The sequence below is a fragment of the Eumetopias jubatus genome, unplaced genomic scaffold, assembly GCF_037043125.1.
Source record: "Eumetopias jubatus isolate StellerSeaLion01/CBP00866 unplaced genomic scaffold, mEumJub1_p1.0 scaffold_2, whole genome shotgun sequence".
Classification (NCBI taxonomy): Eukaryota; Metazoa; Chordata; class Mammalia; order Carnivora; family Otariidae; genus Eumetopias; species Eumetopias jubatus.
Window position 1 is genome coordinate 21,493,215 of NW_028274808.1, and position 20,016 is coordinate 21,513,230.

At 35.5% G+C, this 20,016-nt stretch overlaps 1 protein-coding gene across 1 annotated transcript in view; it reads right to left on the minus strand.

Moving 5' to 3' along the window:
• Positions 1-3,121: 3,121 nt before the first annotated feature.
• ZDHHC2 (zDHHC palmitoyltransferase 2) overlaps positions 3,122-20,016 on the minus strand; it is a 70,802-nt gene continuing 53,907 nt past the window's right edge. Inside the window, exons 9-13 of the mRNA XM_028099771.2 lie at positions 14,721-14,847; positions 14,345-14,437; positions 10,607-10,719; positions 8,041-8,115; positions 3,122-5,650 (exon numbers count right to left, since the gene is read on the minus strand). Coding sequence (XP_027955572.1) covers positions 8,075-8,115; positions 10,607-10,719; positions 14,345-14,437; positions 14,721-14,847 — 374 coding nt within the window. The 3' untranslated portion in view covers positions 3,122-5,650; positions 8,041-8,074. The remainder of the gene's footprint in view (positions 5,651-8,040; positions 8,116-10,606; positions 10,720-14,344; positions 14,438-14,720; positions 14,848-20,016) is intronic.

Sequence of the window (20,016 nt, forward strand, 5' to 3'; positions counted from 1 at the left end):
ATATGACTTACTGTGGCTTCTTTTTAAAGCTGACACAATATAGCAGATCTAATTGGTTTCTTATTTTGATCTTCACCTCCTTAAAAAAAAATAGGAATTATAAAGATTCCCTTTTGAATAGCTACCTAGTTGCTGAATTTCATAGTTTGTGTCAATTTTGGTTTCTGTCTCTTAAGCAGTAATATGAGGAACATTATGACCTTTACTAAATCTAGCTTTTGGACATGAGGTATTTGGCTGATAATTTGTAATGTTCCCGAACCATTAATTCTGGACTCACCATATTCTATTAAATCTGGAGCAAGGGTCGTCAAACTATGGCCTACAGGCCCCAAACGAGGCTGTTGCCTGTTTTTGTGCCAGTGAGATGAGAATGGTTTTTGCGGTTTTAAAATGGTTGGGGTGGGGGGGAAATCAAAAGAATAATACTTCCTGACATGTGAAAATTATGAAATTCAAATGTTAGGATCCGTAAATAAAGTTTTATTGGAATGCAGCCACACGCCTGACTTCTGTACTGTCTGTGGCTACTTTTGCACCACAGTGGGAAGGCTGAATAGCTGCTACAGAAACTGCTTCTGGCTTTCTAATCATCTCACATTCCTTTTTGGTATGCCACAAAATCAGTGACGCAGGTGATGTGGAAGCATTTGGAGTGCTTTGTCTATCTGTACAACAACACTTTATTATTTTTTCTGTTACCAGATCATACCCATTATGTCAAAACAAGAAAACTGCAGTTTGAATGATGTGCCTTGAAGGCACACTGGAATGTGGATTATCTTACCAAATGATAACGGCAAAATAGTGTGTCAAGCAATGACACTGTAACTGCTAAAAACCAGTGTATGTTGACCTAACCACACCAAACACTCATCACCAACTATCGGGAAAGCAACAGAAATTTTAAAATGGAATATCTTAACATGATTTCTTCACAAAAATAAGAAATGAAAATGAGGCTACAACCAAAGTCTGTTTATGACTGGCCCATTTGTTAGTCAAGCAAAGCCATTTACTGATACTTAGGTCATGGTTTCTGAATGCAGTAGCCCAAAGAATTGTGTCTAGAGAAAATAAATTTTAATGACTTAGCCTTTTGGAAAGAACAGTTGGTTGAAAAGTGAGGACACTGGGCACAACATTGACGGTTAATTATAAAACAAAGGATTTTGAGTATTTTTCTTTGGTTCTAAATAAGTCAGATGTTCTAGTGCTTTCCCAGCTGTTATTATTTATTTGAGAAATCAATTCTAAGTTTGAAGTGACCAAAGAATTAGTTTCTTTTTGTAGTGGAAATACAGATGAGGCTCTTCAAAGAAGTTGAGAAGCCACTACATTAGTGCAACCTGAAATCTCAAATGTGTTAACTCTGAATATGTAAAAATATGCATGGAGCAGAAAAAGGTTGAGTTGGTCAAATTTAAAACCTTGTGAAAGGGACGCCTGGGTGGCTCAGTCCGTTAAGTGTCTGCCTTCGGCTTGGGTCATGATCCGGGGGTCCTGGGACTGAGTACCGCATCGGGCTCCCTCCTCAGCGAGGAACCTGCTGCTCCCTCTGCTTGTGCTTGCTTGCTCGCTCGCTCGCTCTCTGTCTCAAATAAAGATAAAATCTTTAAAAAAAAAAAAACCTTGTGAAAATGTACGGTGTTCTGGTTTGGCTGGTACCCATTTCACTTGTCACCTTTGTTTTCTTTTTTCTAAACAATAAACACTTCATTGTTAGCTGGTGTCTTACACTAGTGCAAAGACCATGTGAAAAGAGAGTAAACAAAAACATCATACTTGAGCTATATATGTGTGTCCAGACTCTCCTCCAGTTGATTCTTTGTAGCCATTCTGGGCTCATCCACAGGTTCTACTTGCCTAAGGATTTTTTTTAAAGAACTTAGAAACATGTTTGTATGTTACATTAAGATTAGTGTGTAATTAAGGTTGCTTTTTATTAATATGCACCTTTCACAATAAATGTTTGATTAGGTCATTTAAGATGCTTTTACTACTAGACTTTAGGAGGCTATACTTAATGAAAAAGATGAATTCTAAGCTCTGACAATAGCTCTTCTTTCATAGTTGAATAAAAGACAAAGAACTGAAGCTTTCTGTGATAATACATTTTTTAATTTGGCATCAACAGAATTCTACTTTGGAGCATTTTTTTCTCATTTTAATTAAGCACCTTTATCTGTCAAACAAGAACTATTAAGTATTAATGAATTCAGATCAGGAGAGCTCCTTACACTGTAAAACCTTCCCTGGAAGATGCAACATAAAGGGTAGTTATAAATCATAAACTAGTACTGTCCCTTCTGAGTAATAAGCTCCTTTACATAGCATAAACCAGAGCTTAAAATCACTTATCAAAAGGCCCCCTTTGGTCTCACTGGTCTCAGAAATGAGTCAAAAGATAAATCATCTTAACACATTTTTCCGCCAACAGTAAGCTAACAAATACTGAAACCTGGCTACAAACAAGAACAAAGATCTACCTTTGGGCATTGTCACCAGTTTTCTGCTGTCACTTTCCCGCCATGAGAAAAAGCTGCAAGTGATTTGTTTGGCATTGCCCAAACAGTCCTATTTCAACTTTCTGTTGGTTTAAGAACAGTTAAAGGTGAGCTCTTAGTCACCTAGACTGCCTTATGGTAGAACATCTTTTTCTGAGGATGGAAATAAACGGAACATTGTGCTGTGGGACACATGTAAGTCAAAACAGGGAAACTCTGCTAGTTCATAATACAATGGGGGTAACAATGTTTTCACAGGTGGTTCTTGAAGCATGAGTTACATGATTACTACCTTCATTTTTTAAGAACACCTTCTAGAAATCCTTTGCATTTGACTTCTCTAAGAGAACGTAGTTACTGTCGAACATGTTGTATCCCCCAGTTATCTGTTGAACACAGTGTACTCAAGCTTTGCAGTCTGTTTTTAAGTGTCCCCAGAAGCATTTTACCAACACATATCTCCTCCTGTCATCCACCTCTTCTCAAAAGACCTATGTTCTGACCAGGTTGTCGATCCATTTTGTCTGTAGTAGCTCTGGTAGACGATTAGGAAAAGTGTATCTTTAAAGCGATTTCGATTGTCAGTGCAAAGGCAATTTCATTTAGACAGCTAGTAAAGGTGATCAATCAGACTTTATTATGGTAGAACAGGAGAGAATTCATGGATAAGCACTGCCTTGAATGTCCCATCATTGTATTTAGATGCAATAAGTTTATCTTTGAAAATACAAACCCTCTTTTGCACAATGGCAAACAGTGAACTAAAGTATATGAAGTATTTGTACAATATTTTTAAAAAAATTCTTAAAAATTTTACCTATATGGTAGAATTTTTAAAAACAGGAAAAAAAATCAAAATTATCAGCTAAATGGACTATCTGGATAGTTGAAGTGTAAGTGTCTTTCAAGTTTGAGTCTAACAAATTTTTTAAAACAAAATGTTTAAAGTGTTTTTAAGGTATATTTCATAAATATGTACAAAATGTAGGTCTATTTGATGCCTTATTCACTCAGGTAAACTTTATACTGCATATCTAATGAGATATGCCATCATCTCTAAAAATGATAACCCACCTAGATTAAAAACAAAAACCCTTAAAAGATTATCCACTGTATGAAAACAAAAAGAGAACCATTACAACTTAATGGAAAAAATTTATTTGTAAAAGTTTGTTTTTGAATCTGATTCTAATGTGTACTGACTCATGTATTTCAGTAATTACACAAAAGACCTAAAGGAAAAATTTAACAGTACTCTAGCAAGGTAAAGAATAAAAACCCCTCCTTTTTTTCTTATCTTCTATTTTGACAAGAAGGAACATATCACAGAATCCTGTCCACAAAAATGGCTATAGTACTGTGCTTTGAAAATAACCTGGCTGCATATAATTCTTAATACATCACGTGATGCTGTTGTCCTTAAGACTTTCAGCAGTACCTATAGGTTCCAATCTGGCACTTCAGGTAATAAAACAATGATGACCAAAAAATGCTTTAAGAGTAAAAAGTAAAAAATGCATCAGATCTTCTGAGATTTCCTGAAACAGATTGTCAGATCAAAGTCTTTAGCTTTTAAAAAAAGAGAAAAAAAATCTGAAAAGAGTGCCATCCTATTATTCTAAGAATTACACTCAAATGGTCTATAAAATGGATTTGGCTGACGATTCTTTCACAAACTCATTTAAATACAAAACTTTACATTTTTAGAAAGAATGAGTATTTGCAAGGATCTTTTTTACTCCATTATCCTCTGATCTACTAGTCTATTATGTGTTGCATTCTTGTCTAACTCAGATTTTGAAAAGTTTAATACCATTTTCTCTTTGATTAAATACCAGTTCCTTAGCTGTGTAAGTTTAAAAGATAATCTGCTTTAAATTCTCAAAATTAGTACCAAAAACTGTTTACGGCTTATTCTAATCTCTAACATTTACAAAACTTACACTCCACTCAAAAAAACGAATAAAACTTTTTCAAATAGTGCATACAAGGCACGAGAGCTTCCTAGTATATTTACTGAAGCCGAACATTTTGGCATCAACAAACACGCCACTTTAGTTTGTTTACCTTAAACTCAATTTCCAAACAGCACACCATTTAGTTCATATTGAACTAAATTTCTAAAAGTATATGATTTCTTTTAATGATTTGCATAATTTAATCTTAAGTATTTGAAGAACTATAAAGTTTAGTTGTCATACTTTTGATGAGGGGACACAAATAATATAGATATCAATGGAGGATTAATCTAGTGGCCCATTAAGAATTCTTAAAAATTCAATATTTTTGCAATGTTCAAGAGAACAAATAACCTAAAAAAATTGAGATTTTTTTTTTTTAAAAGACTGGCAAAAGAACATCATAAACCAATCTTCGTAATTGTTTTTATAGATTTTCCCCCAATTTAAGGTCAGATGAGATGAAAAATAAATTTTGGGTGTAATAGTAGTGTATTAGTTGTGACAAAAATTTGGATGTAATAGTATTGTATTAGTTGTGACAAAAATTTGCTAGCTAGTTGCTTATCAGTGAGCTCAGGCTTCAATGATCATACTTCTTTTCCAGCAGTGAACAAAGGCTAGAATTAAAGTCTGGCAAAAATGGTGGTAATCTTCAAGGCCACTTAAAATTTGCAATGAATTCATAGTCATTATAGCTCACTCAGTCTGGGGCTGGATTCACAACAGAGGGAAGGAACAAGACTGATATGCTACCTCCACCTCACAGGTAACTAATAAAGCTGTCATTATACTGTAATTTGAAATCTTTTAAATTTCAGTATCTTAATAGGCTCAATTTTCTGAATCAGAAAATCAGATGATTAATGGGCTTTTTATGTGTATACACTGTACTACCCAAATATTTGGTTGAAAATTAGCCCATGAATTTATTCCAAGTTTTTATGATAGAAGATATTTTTGCCCTTGATGCATAAACTTTAATTACTTCTAATATTTAACAAGAATTCGTGTTAGTTGAAACAATCTGTATATTGGATTTAAAAAGGTGTTATGTTTTAAGCAACGGCTTGGAGAGAACTAACCAATTCATATTCTGCATAGCCAGCCAAAGGGAAATGGGAACAACAGGCTAATGGTGCCTTCCTGTGGGAAGCCTCTTCCATCCACCTACAGCATTGATACCTTGAAATGAAACAGAAATCATGAAACTATTGTGTGAACTATAAACAACAAAAAACTAACCAATTCATTCAATGTTTGTTGAATAGCATTCTTTGTTCAAAATTAAAATGTTTTCTAGGCTAGAAAGATCAGATATGCTCTTGAATACAGACCTCTACACCAGTGCTTCTCAGACTATAATGTGCATATTACAAGACCAGAGGATTTTGTGAAAATGCAGATTCTGATTCAGTAGTTCTAGGGTAAGGTCCAAAATTATACATTTCTATTGAGCTCCCAGCTGATGCCGATGCTGCTGGTTTGGGGCCCCGATTTGAGTGGTAGGGTTCCTTTCTGCATGTGTTTGAGGCCAGTAGGAGTTTAGGAGTGACAGCTGAGTTGGAATAGGGATTTAGGAAAATAATTTTGAAATTTCATGTGCGTACAACCACAGCATTTTTTACTCGAATAAGAGGGAAGGTTGAAAAGGGTAAATGTAACTTACACATTAGTGCTGCTATGGGTCTAGGTACATAATTATCTGTAAAGTATGATGAATTAATATGTTATAAAAATCCCACAGATAATTTACTAATGTACTTCAAGAAGAAAAGAGAATATGAAAATATCATTTGGTAATATAATTAAATTAAGCATAGCAATATCAGATATTATTCAATATAATATATAATAATATATAACTTGAACAAATTGCAAGTCTGAGATATAAAGCAGGAAAAACTATTTTGAAACTTTTAAAAACTATTTGGAATAGTAGCTACCTTGGGAAAATTCAATTTTTTAAAGAAACATTTAAATGTCACTGGTTAGATCAATAGAATGAAAACATTACATCACAAAATTACTGTTTTTTTTTTTACACCACAGCTGATTCATGCTGCCATTTGGTTATTATGACCACTAATGTCATATATTCGTATGGAATAAAACCAGTTTCTGTGAGATTTTTAATTTTAATGATGTTTTTCTATCATTTATTTACAAAATGCTTATTTAGAACCTACTATGTGTCGGGTATTGTGTAAAGTGTTGAGAATAATGATGATCAAACCACATTGGTCCTGTGTCAAAATACTGGGAAGTCTACGTGACTTATACACAATATTACTATGTAAACATAAAATATTTAACATATATGATGCCACAAACATTGGTATATTAGAACTAATGATTCAAAATACTGAAAAACAATCCTGTGAAACCTTATATGCTTTATAGAATTATTTCTGTAAAATATTTTATTTGTGGTAATAGTGATTTGAATTTGTGTATTCATAGTAACATTTTAAGAATTACTTCCAGAAAATTAGTATTGTCTCTTTGCTACTTAACCAAATTAAGATTAAATTTTCACAATCCTAACCATAGTTATGATTAATCTGATCAACTACACCATTACTGCAGTCAACCAAAACCAAAACATTAGTCAACTGGCAAATTGCCAGATCAGTATTTTGCTATCAAAACAAAGAAACGGATTCAAAAAACAAACAAACAAACAAACAGATTTTCAGGATTAAAATGTGTTAAAAAACAAAGAAAAAAAAGCAGATATTGGTGAAATACTTTGACACAAATTATTTTGTTTTAGATTCCCTTCTCTTGCTTTCTTTAGACTTAGTATTCTGGATTGCAGTTTTGTAAATAAAGATTTGTCTTGATAACTTTACTGTTCAACTCTACACTACGTTTATTCTAACAATACATATAGTTTGTTTTGTTTGGGTGTTTATGGCTTTGTTCCAAAGGGGCTCTTTATTGTATTCACTGAAGGTTTATAAATAAATAAATAATCTTTTTTAAAAGATTATTTAATTGATTTGGAGCAACAGGTTTAAAAAAATTTATGGTTTAAAGAAAATGACTTGGGAACACTTGTTATTTTAAGGATAACACCTGATATGGGGTCCTACTGTAACCAAAAATAGGGATGAGGGAGGTTTTCACTAACAAGATATAATTATCTTGTACTTAAACCCACTGAGATTCTACTGATAGATGGTCAAGGTTATAACCACTGTATATCAGAAGGATAGAAAAAAATAAAAATAAAAAATTGCAATATCCTATCATATGGCAAGAAAATCATCACGTAAAGTTCAATATTTTAGAAACAATCCTTGCCATTTAGTGCATTTCTATAAAAATGAATTTTGTTCAACTTATTTCTATTACTTGTCAAGTTAACATTACATACTAGCTAACACCAAAGTTAGGTCCACATTCAGAGGTCTCCAGCATGATTAATCGGATCCTAAGGGTGAACTAAAACATCCTAAAATTTCAATCACTCAAAAACAAATAATAATGTTTATGGTAACTATTTGCCCTAAAAGAACTGAAAAGCTGTTAAAAGTATAAAACATAACAATAAAGGAAAAACAACTTACTTTCATAAAGTATGAATTTATTTTGTTTGAAGAGTTAAGTCTCATTCTCCATGGTTAATGCAGGATTGCTCATACCTTCAAAAAAGAACATAAATTAGCATTTTGTTTGCAAGGGGGTGTTGCTTTTGAACAAATAAGGCAGAGACTTGTTTATTCATCCCTGAATGCCCCCAGTATGATTCCAAAGGTGCCCTGCACATAGCACAGATTTGTAAGATGGTCACATAGAAACACACACACACACACACACACACACACACACACACACACACACACACACACACACACTACAGTATTGGCAACTACCAGTGTCACAAAATGCACTTTAAAAAGGGATATACAGAGGCGCCTGGATGGCTCAGTCGGTTAAGCATTGGACTCTTGATTTCCGCTCAGGTCATGATGTCAGGGTCATGGGATTCAGCCCTGCCTGAGGCTCCGCACCAGGCGCGGAATCTGCTTAGGATTCTCTCTCTCTCTCTCTGCCCCTCCCCCTGTCTCTCCCTCTCTAAAAAAATAAATACATAAAAAGAGACATACACCTTAGAAGTGGGAGGGGTGAACAAAAACATGAAAGATACACTGGACCTGGCAATTCTCACATCATCTTAGAGTGCTGTTCCTAATTCTACATTTCCCTCCCTCCTTCTGGTGAAACTAATCTTTGAGCCCTTTCTCACCTCTTCCTTCTCACGTTTGTCTTCCTTCTTTTATAGCACCCTTTAAACTTTAAATAAGTTCCCAATTCATCCATGCAAGTAACAGAAAATTAACCTAACGTGCCAAATGATTAACAGCACACAGAAACTAAGAAATCGCTTCTATGTTAATGCAGAACTATATGAGGCAACATGAATCCCTTCAGAAAGAAAGGGAGCTCTTTGTCTTTCTACCCCCCGAAAATTGACCCCCAATTATACATCACTTCTTTGCCTCTAAGGAAACTGATGGATTCAAAGGGCTAATAGGTGGCATCAATTTTCATTTAGGCGATGTCTAGTTCTTCCCATAGATTGGAAGATGGAATGACAGGCTTGAAGGTGAAGAGAGAGAGACCAAATTATGGATACCCACGCGATGGGCATCTTTGGAGGGCATTTATTTTCCTTAAGAACAAGACTCTTTAAAGAAAGCCTGTATTTTAGGAGAATATGACTGTAGGTTAATTAATGACTTTAGAATTTTTACTTAGGACTATTTTTCACTATCACTAAATCCCAAAGAGATTTCAAATAAAACAACAAACACTTTAAAGTGCAGGGAGCCGGGGCACTGGGTGGCTCAGTCAGTTGAGTGTCTGTCTTCGGCTCAGGTCCTGATCCCGGGGTCCAGGGATTAAGCCCCGCATCAAGCCCCACACTTGGCTCCCTGCTGAGCAGGGAGCCTGCTTCTCCCTCTCCCTCTGCACTTTCCCCTGCTCGAGTTTTCTCTCTCTCTCTCTCTCTCATGCTCTCTGTCTCAAATAAACAAAATCTTAAAAAATAAATAAAGTGCAAGGAGTCAAAGTCAGGCAGCACTAGGAGAGAGTTTGAAGAAAGGACTAGAAATAAAGAGGAGATTTTTCTGGCTAATAGTGCCTTAATCATGGATGTATGGTTTTATACTTATTTATAGGGACACCACACATATATACATACACCTGCATGTATGATCACACATTTTGGTTAATCCTCACCAACCCTGAGAAATAAGTAGCATTTTAAAGAAAGAAAGCTACGTCTAGGGGCATCTGGGTGACTCAGTCAGTTAAGCATCCGCCTTTGGCTCAGGTCATGATCCCAGGGTCTTGGGATCAAGCCCCACGTCGGGCTCCTTGCTCAGTGAGGAGCCTGCTTCTCCCTCTCTCTCTGCCCCTAACTCCACTCATGCTCTCTCTCTCTCTCAAATAAATAAATAAAATCTTTAAAAAGAAAGAAAGAAAGAAAGAAAGCTACATCTAAAAGAGGTTAGGTTACTACAAATATCACACACTGATTAGGTGTCCAAATTGGGATTTAAAATCAGGTCTGATTTCAAAGCCTTGCCTTTTCTTTGCCAATAAGCTATATTGACTGAAGCAGTCAAAGATTAAAATCAACAATGATAACAAGGGAAATGTGAGTGGGATCTGAAGAAATAACAGCTAAAGTTATGGTGATTATGCAGTAACTTTACTTTGACAGTTTGAAACTGGATGGAAATCTTTGAGTAAAAGAACCATATAATTTAAGATCCGTTTTACTAGATATTTTTCAATCTTTTGTCTGAATTGATTACATTTTCCATTAAATATGTATAATTTGAGTATATTTGTATCATTTTATTAAATAGGCAGTATTTGAAATTATTGGTTTCTTAAGCTGGAATAAAAGCAATGCAGATCTTTCACAAAATGATCTTCAGTTAACAGACGTTAATCAAAGTCCTTTACAAACAGAAGTTCCTGAAGATAATCCTAAATTTACAATGGGCGTTCAACTCTGAAGCAAGAAAGATTCTGTAGGTAATATGCTGGCATTTTTGCACCCCTTTCACCTTTTATAAATGAAATCTATTAAGAACAGCAGCCAAGTCAGCACACCCTTACCAGCTTTGCCTTTCCCCGGGTTTGTGCCGCTCTCTGTCCAAGATGGAGAATCAGTGAGAAGGTGGCTCTGGGACTCTCGCAACGGCTTTGCAGGAAACTGATGGTTTTCAGGACTGAATAATCATAATCATCATCATAATCATATGTTAGTTATTGATAGTATTGAGTGGAATGTTTCTCAAAGTGCCGAATTCAAACCACTTCCCAAGAGAATCTGGGGCATAGGGAATAAGGCATGTATCACACTGACTCGCAACGAGAAAACCGTTCTTCCTTCCATTCTCTTTTCATTCTTCTGAACACAGTAAGGTGACCATCTTTAACTTTGGCAAGTCTCCGTTTTTAATACAGAGAACAGGCTTCCGCCTCTGGCTTTAGCAGGTAAGGGAATCTAGTTAGAATTTAATAGTATTTTATTATCAATTTTATTTTTTTAAGTTATATTCTATTTATGGCAAATTATACTAGTTTTCATTTATGAGAGTGACATAATGTTTGATTTAAAAATAAGCTTCAGTGCCAATTTAACTAAATATATTAAATAAAAATATTAGTTTTGTAAGTGGTATGTGGATATGGAAAAAAATATATGAAAGTAATGGTAGGAAGACAAGTTTGAGAAAAACTGGCCTAGTGTTTCTAAAGTGGCCTAACTAGTCTTGAACAAAGAATTCTCTATCTTCCTCTACGAAACTGAAACAACAAATTTGAGCACTATCTTGAAGAAATGTTGAAAACATCTGACATCACCAGGTCTTACAAATGTGACATTTAATTTGGGGAATAAAGAGTCTTAAAAGAAGAATGTAAGTTTTAAAATTTAAGTAGACATGCTACATATTGACATATTGAATGGCATAAAAATATAAATTAAAATAACATTTCACTTAGATAGAAAAAAATATTGGCATAGAAACTCTAAGTGTAATTTTAGAACACCCTGAAATAGTAATCACAATAATGTTCAAAAGAAAAAAATACTTAAAATTCTTCCAAGAATATTTTCACATATGTGAATTGACTATACTATATTTTTGAAAGGATATGCTTTTGTTCCTTCATAATTACCTCATATCTAAAATTTGAAAATAGTTTAATTTTGTGCAACTTTAACATCCCCTTATTGAAATTTTGGAGGTAAATCTTAAAAAAAGAAAAAGCATGTCTCCTATTTATATGCAAAAAAAATCCTCTTTTACTCTAATTATTCTTCAAGAGAGGGACCATATACCAGGTACAGCATACTAACTAGGTCCTGGTGTAGGGACTCCTTGCATATTGGTTACTACTAATAAGACTCTAACAAATGGCAAAGAAGGATCCATTCATTCAACAGTATTCATTAAGTACCGATTACATCCATGAATATAGTCTTTGATCGCATGGAAATGTCATTGTAACTGAGGAGGAATAATAGTAAATAGCAAATATATAATAACTCAGTAAGGTGACAGTAAGAGCCATGACAGAAAAAGAGAGGTATGGGGAAGTTGAGGAGCTATTTTACAAAGGGTTTTCAAAGATGGCCTCTATCGTGAAGTTACATCTGAGCTAGAAGTGAGGAAGAGAAGGTCAAAGAGCATTCAGATACCTGGAGGAAAAATGGTTAGGAAGAGGAACTGGCAAGTACAAAGGCACTAAATAAGGGACAAGCTTGGTATATTTGAGGACCAGCAAGATCTGTGTGTCTGAGGATGGTGAGTGATGGGAAAGTGGCACAGGATGACAACAGAGAGATCCTGAGGCCAGATTAGACCGGATAAGGTAAGGACGCGCATTCACTTTTATGCTGATTAAGATGGGAAGCCAACGGAGGGTTCTGCATGAGAGTGACACAATCTGATTCTTAATGGAGAACAGACTGGAGTAGGGCAAACATGGAATCAGAAAGATCAGTAAGGAAGGCATGGAAATAACCTATGTGAGAAATGATGGCTCGGACCAGAAAGCAGTCTGAAGGTGGTAAGAAAGTACTGGGATTATTGGCATATTTTGAAGGGGCATGTGAAAGGATTTGCAAGTGGAGTAAATGCAAGGTAATTGAAAGAGGAATCTAGGATGACTCCACAGCTCCTGGCTGGAACACCTGAGAGACTGAGGGTCACTAATATGACATACGGAAGAATGGAGGAGAATCAGATTTGAGCTGAAGGTGAGGGTGTCTATGTCTGGCAATCAAGAGTTCTGCTTTGCACCTGTTCAGCGGGAGATGACTTTTAGATATTTAAGTGGGAAAGTTGAGTAGACAGCCAGACATAAAACTCTGGAGTACAGAGGAGACATCATCACTTGCCATACCAGTTTTATATGGGCTGATCAGGGCAAATGACAGAATGATGTAAAAGATACTTCAGCTGTCAAAATTCAATCCCAAAATTTAAAGGAAAGGGAAGAGAAGCCCATAGTGGTTATGAGAGCACCTAACTGGGCAACAGTGCCAGAACTAGGATTTCTCCCAAAGCCTATGGTACACTTAGCAAAAGGAGAGATATATCTCAGAAACCCAAATCTCCTTGAACTACAAAAACCACTCAAAAGGCAAAAAACATTATTGAGAACTACTAGTAAACTTTATAAAAACCTGAAAACACTCCAAATAATCTATTCAAATGAGATTTTTCTGCATCAAGATATAAGAAAAACCCTCAAACCTTGAATGGTCAAGACAAAACTCAGAGGGCATGTCCCAGTAAGACTCTGGTGCCTTTGAATGTCCCTATAAATCACATCAGAATGGCCTCCTTATTAACTTGTTGAGTCTGTACAAAGGTCACTCTAGCGATGGGGTGGCAAATAGGCTTCATCTCGTGACAATTTAAAATGTTTTGGAATGGCGACCAGGGTCACTGACTCAAGAAGAATTCTGGGGTCATGACAGGCTCCACCAGAGGAAGTATTGTGGATCAATAAGAAATCCACATGAGATGGGAGGAGTGTAGGTACAGCTGTTATGTGCGTGGCATTCCAGCAACTGAGAACATTTCTAAAATTAAGAAGGATATTATGGTTATGCTCTTGCTATCAGCTTTTATTTAAAAATTAGAGGTATGGCCATATTCAAATAAATCTGTCTTAAACATACAAAAATTAGTGTTACAAACTTACAAATTCATACATAGCGTGTAAAAATTTTAAGTAGTTTTGCCTTTTGCCAGTTAGTACCAGAGTCAAAACCAAATTTCGAGGTCTTCCTCAAATTCTTGGCAGACTGGAACGAGAACAGACTTCCAGCAAGGGCAAAAGTCTCCAGATACTAAATTCCCAAGACTCCTTCCCTTCTCTTTCCACCAAAATGGCCCAGATAATGTTTACAGGTTTTTAACAAGCATTAAGAATATGGTGCACTATCAAGCAGGTGTTGGGGATTCCATTTGATCTCCAAAAGCTTAATCCAGGGACGTTCTTCTGATCTCGTTATAATGTTACAATTACCACAGACAGAAAGGACCTGGAGGGTCAGAGGGCAAGTTTACTGTCTGCTCACCTGATCACCAAGGGAGCTAATTTGGACTTAAATTCTCTTCTTTTAAGCACTAACTTTTAAAAATCAGTTATACTTGAAGTTCACTACGTCCCCTTCCCCAACTGTACTTTCTTCTCTCCCTCATTCCAAGTGGGAACCATTATAGTAAATTATCTTATGTTCTTAAACGTTTTTCAAAGAAATATACAGCCAAAGGACATAGGAGGATAGGACATATTATTTGAAACTAAAACAGAAAAAAAATATGGAATTACTTTTTCGATGTCGAATTCAATCCTGCAGGAGTAGATGCTTGTTCAGGATCCTGATTAACAAGGCAAGTTGGAAAGGAGCAGCCATCACCTAGACTATAATGAAAATTAAAACTTACAATTGAGCAGTAAACAAGACAACCGCGTGAAACTGCCACAATGTGATGTTTGCGAGCAGAATACAGTTATCTTGTGGATACAGACATTGGCTTCCATATGGCATGTGCAAGGAGATGATGTGTTAACTGACTTTTGCATCCATGTAACAGTGAATCACAAAATAATTCTTTAAAGAACAGGAATTCCTATGCAGGATTATAGTTCTTCTGTTGGATTGCTTTCATTGGTTTAAAACCTGAATATTTTCACCACAAAATACCTTGAAAAAATGGGTAGCAACCAGTACTTCTTTTCATCACCAAAAACTTGTCGCATGTTTTTACTGAAACCCAAGCTGAATCCATTCTTATCTGTTCCATGTCGAAATACAGGACTTCTAAACGCCTCTACAAAAGATGGTAGAGCAACCAGGTGAGTACAGAACATATCTAGGAACCCCCATAGTTAGAAATTATTGGACTAAATGAGGAACTCTAAAAATCGATGGCTAGCCTCTTGTGAGTACTTATGTACTTATAAATAGCTCTGCAACACAGACTGTCTATTCTGTTTTAAAATAATCATAAGATATGATTACATTTATTTTACTTTTTAAAGAATCCTTTAACTATTACAGCAGCACAGTGCATTGCAAAAAAAAATTAGAAAACACAAATAAGCAAAAAAATTAAAATTTTATGTTTTCTGGACCTTTTTTAGTTAGATGTGTGGATGGATAGATGAATGAATGGATAGAGATATACACAAACCTACACAGTTTTTTTTTTAACCAATGACAGTGTACTTTACATACATTCTACAAATTCCCTTTTTCAGTCAATAAATTCCATTTTCCAATTTCATTTAAATCTTATCTTCTCCAATCATACATTTTTTTTTCCAGCTAGCCAAAAATTTACTTTAAAGCTGGCTTATCTGAAGCAGGATCCAGTGCAGAAGCCAACACTGTGTCTGGTTATACCTACTCTGCATATGGAAATCGAGATTCAGAGAGGCTGTGGGACGTGTCCAAGATCACACAGCAAATAAATGACAGACTGGAATGTGAACAATGTGATCAATGTCCCTTCCATTATCCTTTAAATGCTTCTTAAATAATGCCGAGAGACAAAATCTAAACTTTTATTTGGGGAACATGAACAAACGTAGAAGTATGATTTTTTTTTGTCCATCATTTAAAAAAGAAAATTCTAACAGAGTCATGGTACTATGAAAAATGTGACAATTTGCAAGATCCTTAGCATTTGTCATCCTGGGTTATACAGCTTTTAATAAAATCTTTTTATAATTGTAGGACCACATCGTCCAAAGGAAGGCCTTTCAGTGTTACAAGTTAAATCTAGAAGTTCCTAGAGATTAAACACTTCTAGAAATAATTCATTTTCTTCTGATGAATTATAATTTCATTATCCAACATATAATAAATAAGATGCTTTGTTTAGAAATTACTATGTCAATATGTTCACCTGAACAATATTTGCTGTAGTAAGATCTCACCTGAATGTTAAAAATTAACATTCACTGACTATATACTATAATTAATCTTTACTACTATAATCATGGTGTCTCTTAGCTTGAAGTGTCCTTTGAGATAATAAGGATTTATAAGTCCTGGTTGCATTCCTGAACTCCTAATCTTAGTCTAGAAGATACTACTTAGCTTAGTCCCTACTTACTTCTCAAACCTCATAGTATATTTTCCGTTCTTTAGCTTTCTATGCTCTCACCATGTAGATAGTGTTACAAATACTCCTACCTCGGGTGCCTGGGTGGCTCAGTTGACTGCCTTAGGCTCAGGTCATGATCCTGGAGTCCCAGGATCGAGTCCCGTGTCGGGCTCCCTGCTCAGCAGGGAGTCTGCTTCTCCCTCTGACCTTCCTCCCTCTCATGCTCTCTCTCTCTACCACTCTCTCTCAATAAATAAAAATCTTAAAAAAAAAAACCCAAATATTTCTAGCTCTTCTCCTATAGGACTTTTTTTTTTAAACTGGACTGAAATTCACAGAATACAAAATTAACTATTTTAAAGTAAACAAATCAATGGCATTTAGTACATTCATAATTCTGTGCAATTAATTATCAAGTTCGAAAATATTTTCATCACCCCAGAAGAAACTCCATATCCATTAAGCAGACTCTCCCTATTCTCCCTTCTTCTCATCCTCTGAAAACTACCAATATGCTTTCTTTTTCTATGGACTTACCTAATCTGGATATTTCACATAAATGAAATTATATAACATGAACCTTCTGAGATCAGCTTCTTACTTAGCAATTTTTTAAGGTTCATGCATGTTGTAGTGTGCATCAGTATCTCATTTCTTCTTATGGCTGAGTAATATTCCATTGTCTAGAAAATATCACATTTTTTCTATCCATTCATCTTTCATGGACATTTGGATTGTTTCCATCTTTGGGCTATTGTGAAGAGTGCTGCTATGAACACTGACATATAACTATCTGTTGGAGTCGCTGCTTTCAGTTATTTGGGGTAAATATCAAGGAGTGCAATTGCTGGTCCATATGATAATTTCATATTTAACTTTTTAGGAGACAGCCACTGTTGCTTACAGTGGATTCACCATTTTACATTCCTAGCAGCCAAGTCTGAAGGTTCCGATTTCTCCACATCCCCAGCTACACTTGCTTTATATTTTGTTGATTTGGGTGTGAAGCAGTAACTATGGTTTTGATTACCCTGCCCTAATGATTAATGATGTTGAGCATGTTTTTATGTGCATTTTGGCCAACTGTATATTTTCACTGGAGGAATGTCTATTTAAAAGTCTATTCAGTGGCTCAGTCCGACTCTTCAGTGTCCAACTCTTGGTTTTGGCTCAGGTCGTGATCTCAGGGTTCTGAGATCGAGCCCAGGTCAGGCTCCAGCACTCAGTGGGGAGTCTGCTTGACATTCTCTCTCCCTCTCTCAAATAAATAAAATGAATAAATCTTTAAAATAAATAAATAAATTCCTATTCAAATTCTTTGCCAATTTTTTGAATTGGGCTGTTGGTCTTTTTCTTGTTGAGTTGTATGATTTCTTTTTATATTCTGAATACTGGGTCAGATAAAATATTTGTTTTTTTAATATTTTATTTATTTATTTGACAGAGAGAGACACAAGGAGAGAGGGAACACAAGCAGGGGGAGTGGGAGAGGGAGAAGCAGGCCTCCTGCCAAGGAGGGAGCCCCATGTGGGACTCGATCCCAGGACCCTGGGATCATGACCTGAGCTGAAGGCAGACGCTCAACGACTGAGCCACCCAGGCGCCCCTAGATAAATTATTTGTAAATATTATTCTCATTCTGTAGGTTGTCTTTTTACTATTTTAACAATGTCCTTCGATGCACACATTTTTAAAACTTTGGTGGAGTCCAATGTATCTATTTTTTTCTTTTGTTACTTATGCTTTTGGTATTGTATCTAAGAATTCATTGCCATATTAAGATCCTGAGGGTTTATCCTTATGTTTCCTTCTAAGAGTTTTATAGTTTTAGCACCATTTGTTAAAGACACTATTATCTTCTCCATTGAATGGTCTTGGTACTCTTGTGGAAAATCAACTGGCCAAAGGTGTATGGCTTATTTCTGATTGCTCATTCTCTCATTCTCTTCCATTGGTCTATATTGCTATCCTTGTGCCAACACCACACTGTTTTGATCACTGTCATTTTGTAGTAAGTTTTAAAATCAGGAAGAACTTGGTTTTGTTTTTTGGTGGATACTGCTTTGGCTATTCGGGGCGCCTTGCGACGTCACATGAATTTGAGGATCAGCTTTGCCATTTCTGCAAGAAAGGCCACTGAAATCGTAATCAGGATCACCCTGAATCTGTACATCACTTTGGGTCATATCACCATCTTAACAATATTAAATCTTCCAATATATGAGCATGGGAAGTCTTACCATTTACCTAGGTCTTTAATTTCATTCAGCCAAGCTTTGTAGTTTGCAGTGTCCTACTGTTGCACCTCCTCAGTTAAATTTATTCCTAAGCATTTTACTATGTTGGATGCTTTTGTAAATGGAATTGTTTCTTTAATTTCCTTTTGGATGGTTCCTTGCTAGTGTATGGAAATACAACTGATTTCTTTCATATTGATCTAATGCAACTTTGCTGATTTTGTTCATTAGCTCTGTTTTTATTATTGTATCTTTAAGGTTCTTTGTATAGAAGATCATGTTATCTGCAAAGAGAGATAGTTTTACTTCTTCCTTTCCAATATGGATGGCTTTATTTATTTTTCTTGACTAATTTTCCAGGCTAGATTTTCTAGTACAGTGTTAAATAGTGCTAGTAAAAGTGGCAGTCCTTGTTTTGTTCCTGGTCTTAGGGGTAAGATTTTTGTTTTTCACCATTGAGTATGATACTAGCTGTAGATTTCTCATAAATGCACTTTATCATTTAAGGCTTGAGGAAGCCCCTTGTGTTGAGGAAATTCCCTTGTGTCCCTAGTTTGTTAAGGTATCTTAAAAGGGTGTTGAATTTTGTCAAATACTTTCTCTGCATCAGTTGAACTAATCACGTGGTTTTTTTTTCCTTCTCTCTATTAATGTGGTGTATTCTATTAATGTGGTTGATTGATTTTTGTATATTGAAACATGTTTGCATTCCTGGGATAAATCCTATTTGGTCACAGTATATAATCCTTTTTATAAGCTGCTAGATTTGATTTTCCAGTATTTTATTGAGGATTTTTGTATCTATATTCATAAGGGATATTGGTCTACAGTCGTCTTAGACATCTTTGAGCTTGGTATTAGAGCAATGCTGGCCTCATAGAATGAGTTACAAAGTGTTATCCTCTATTCTAATTTTTGACAGAGTTTGAGAAAAATTTATGTTAATTTTTTTTGGTGGAATTCACCAGGGAAGCCATTTGGTCCTGGGCTTTTCTTCGTTGGGAGGCTTTTGATTACTGATTCAATCCCCTTCCTTGTTACAGGTCTGTTCAGGTTTTTGTTGTTGTTGTTGTTGTTGTTTAAGATTTATGTATTTATGTAAGAAAGACAGAGAGAGAGAGAGAGCAGGGAGAGGTGCAGAGTAGTTTGCGTATTTCTTGGAGTCTGTCCATTTCATCTAGGCTACCTAATTTTTTGTTGTTCAGGGTATTCACTTATAATCCTTTTATTTCTGTAAATTCAGTAGTAATATTCCCCTCTCATTACTGAGTTTCATTGGCAATGTCTTCTTTATTTTTTCTTTCTAGCTAATGACTTGTAAAATTTGTTGATATTTTTGAAGAACCAATTACTGATTTCACTGAACTTCTATTTTTAATTTTTTTAATTTATTTATTTTTAAAGATTTATTTATATATTTTTTTAGAGAAAGAGAGACTGCAGGGGAAGGGGCAGAGGGAGAGGCAGAGAGAGTCCCAAGCAGACTCCCCACCGAGCATGGAGCCCGACACGGGGCTCGATTCCAGGACCCTAAGATCATGACCTGAGCCGAAACCAAGAGTCTGATGCTTAACCGACTGTGCCACCCAGGCGCCCCATGAACTTTTCTTTTTTTAAATTCTCTATTTCTGTTACCTCCTTTCTAATCTTT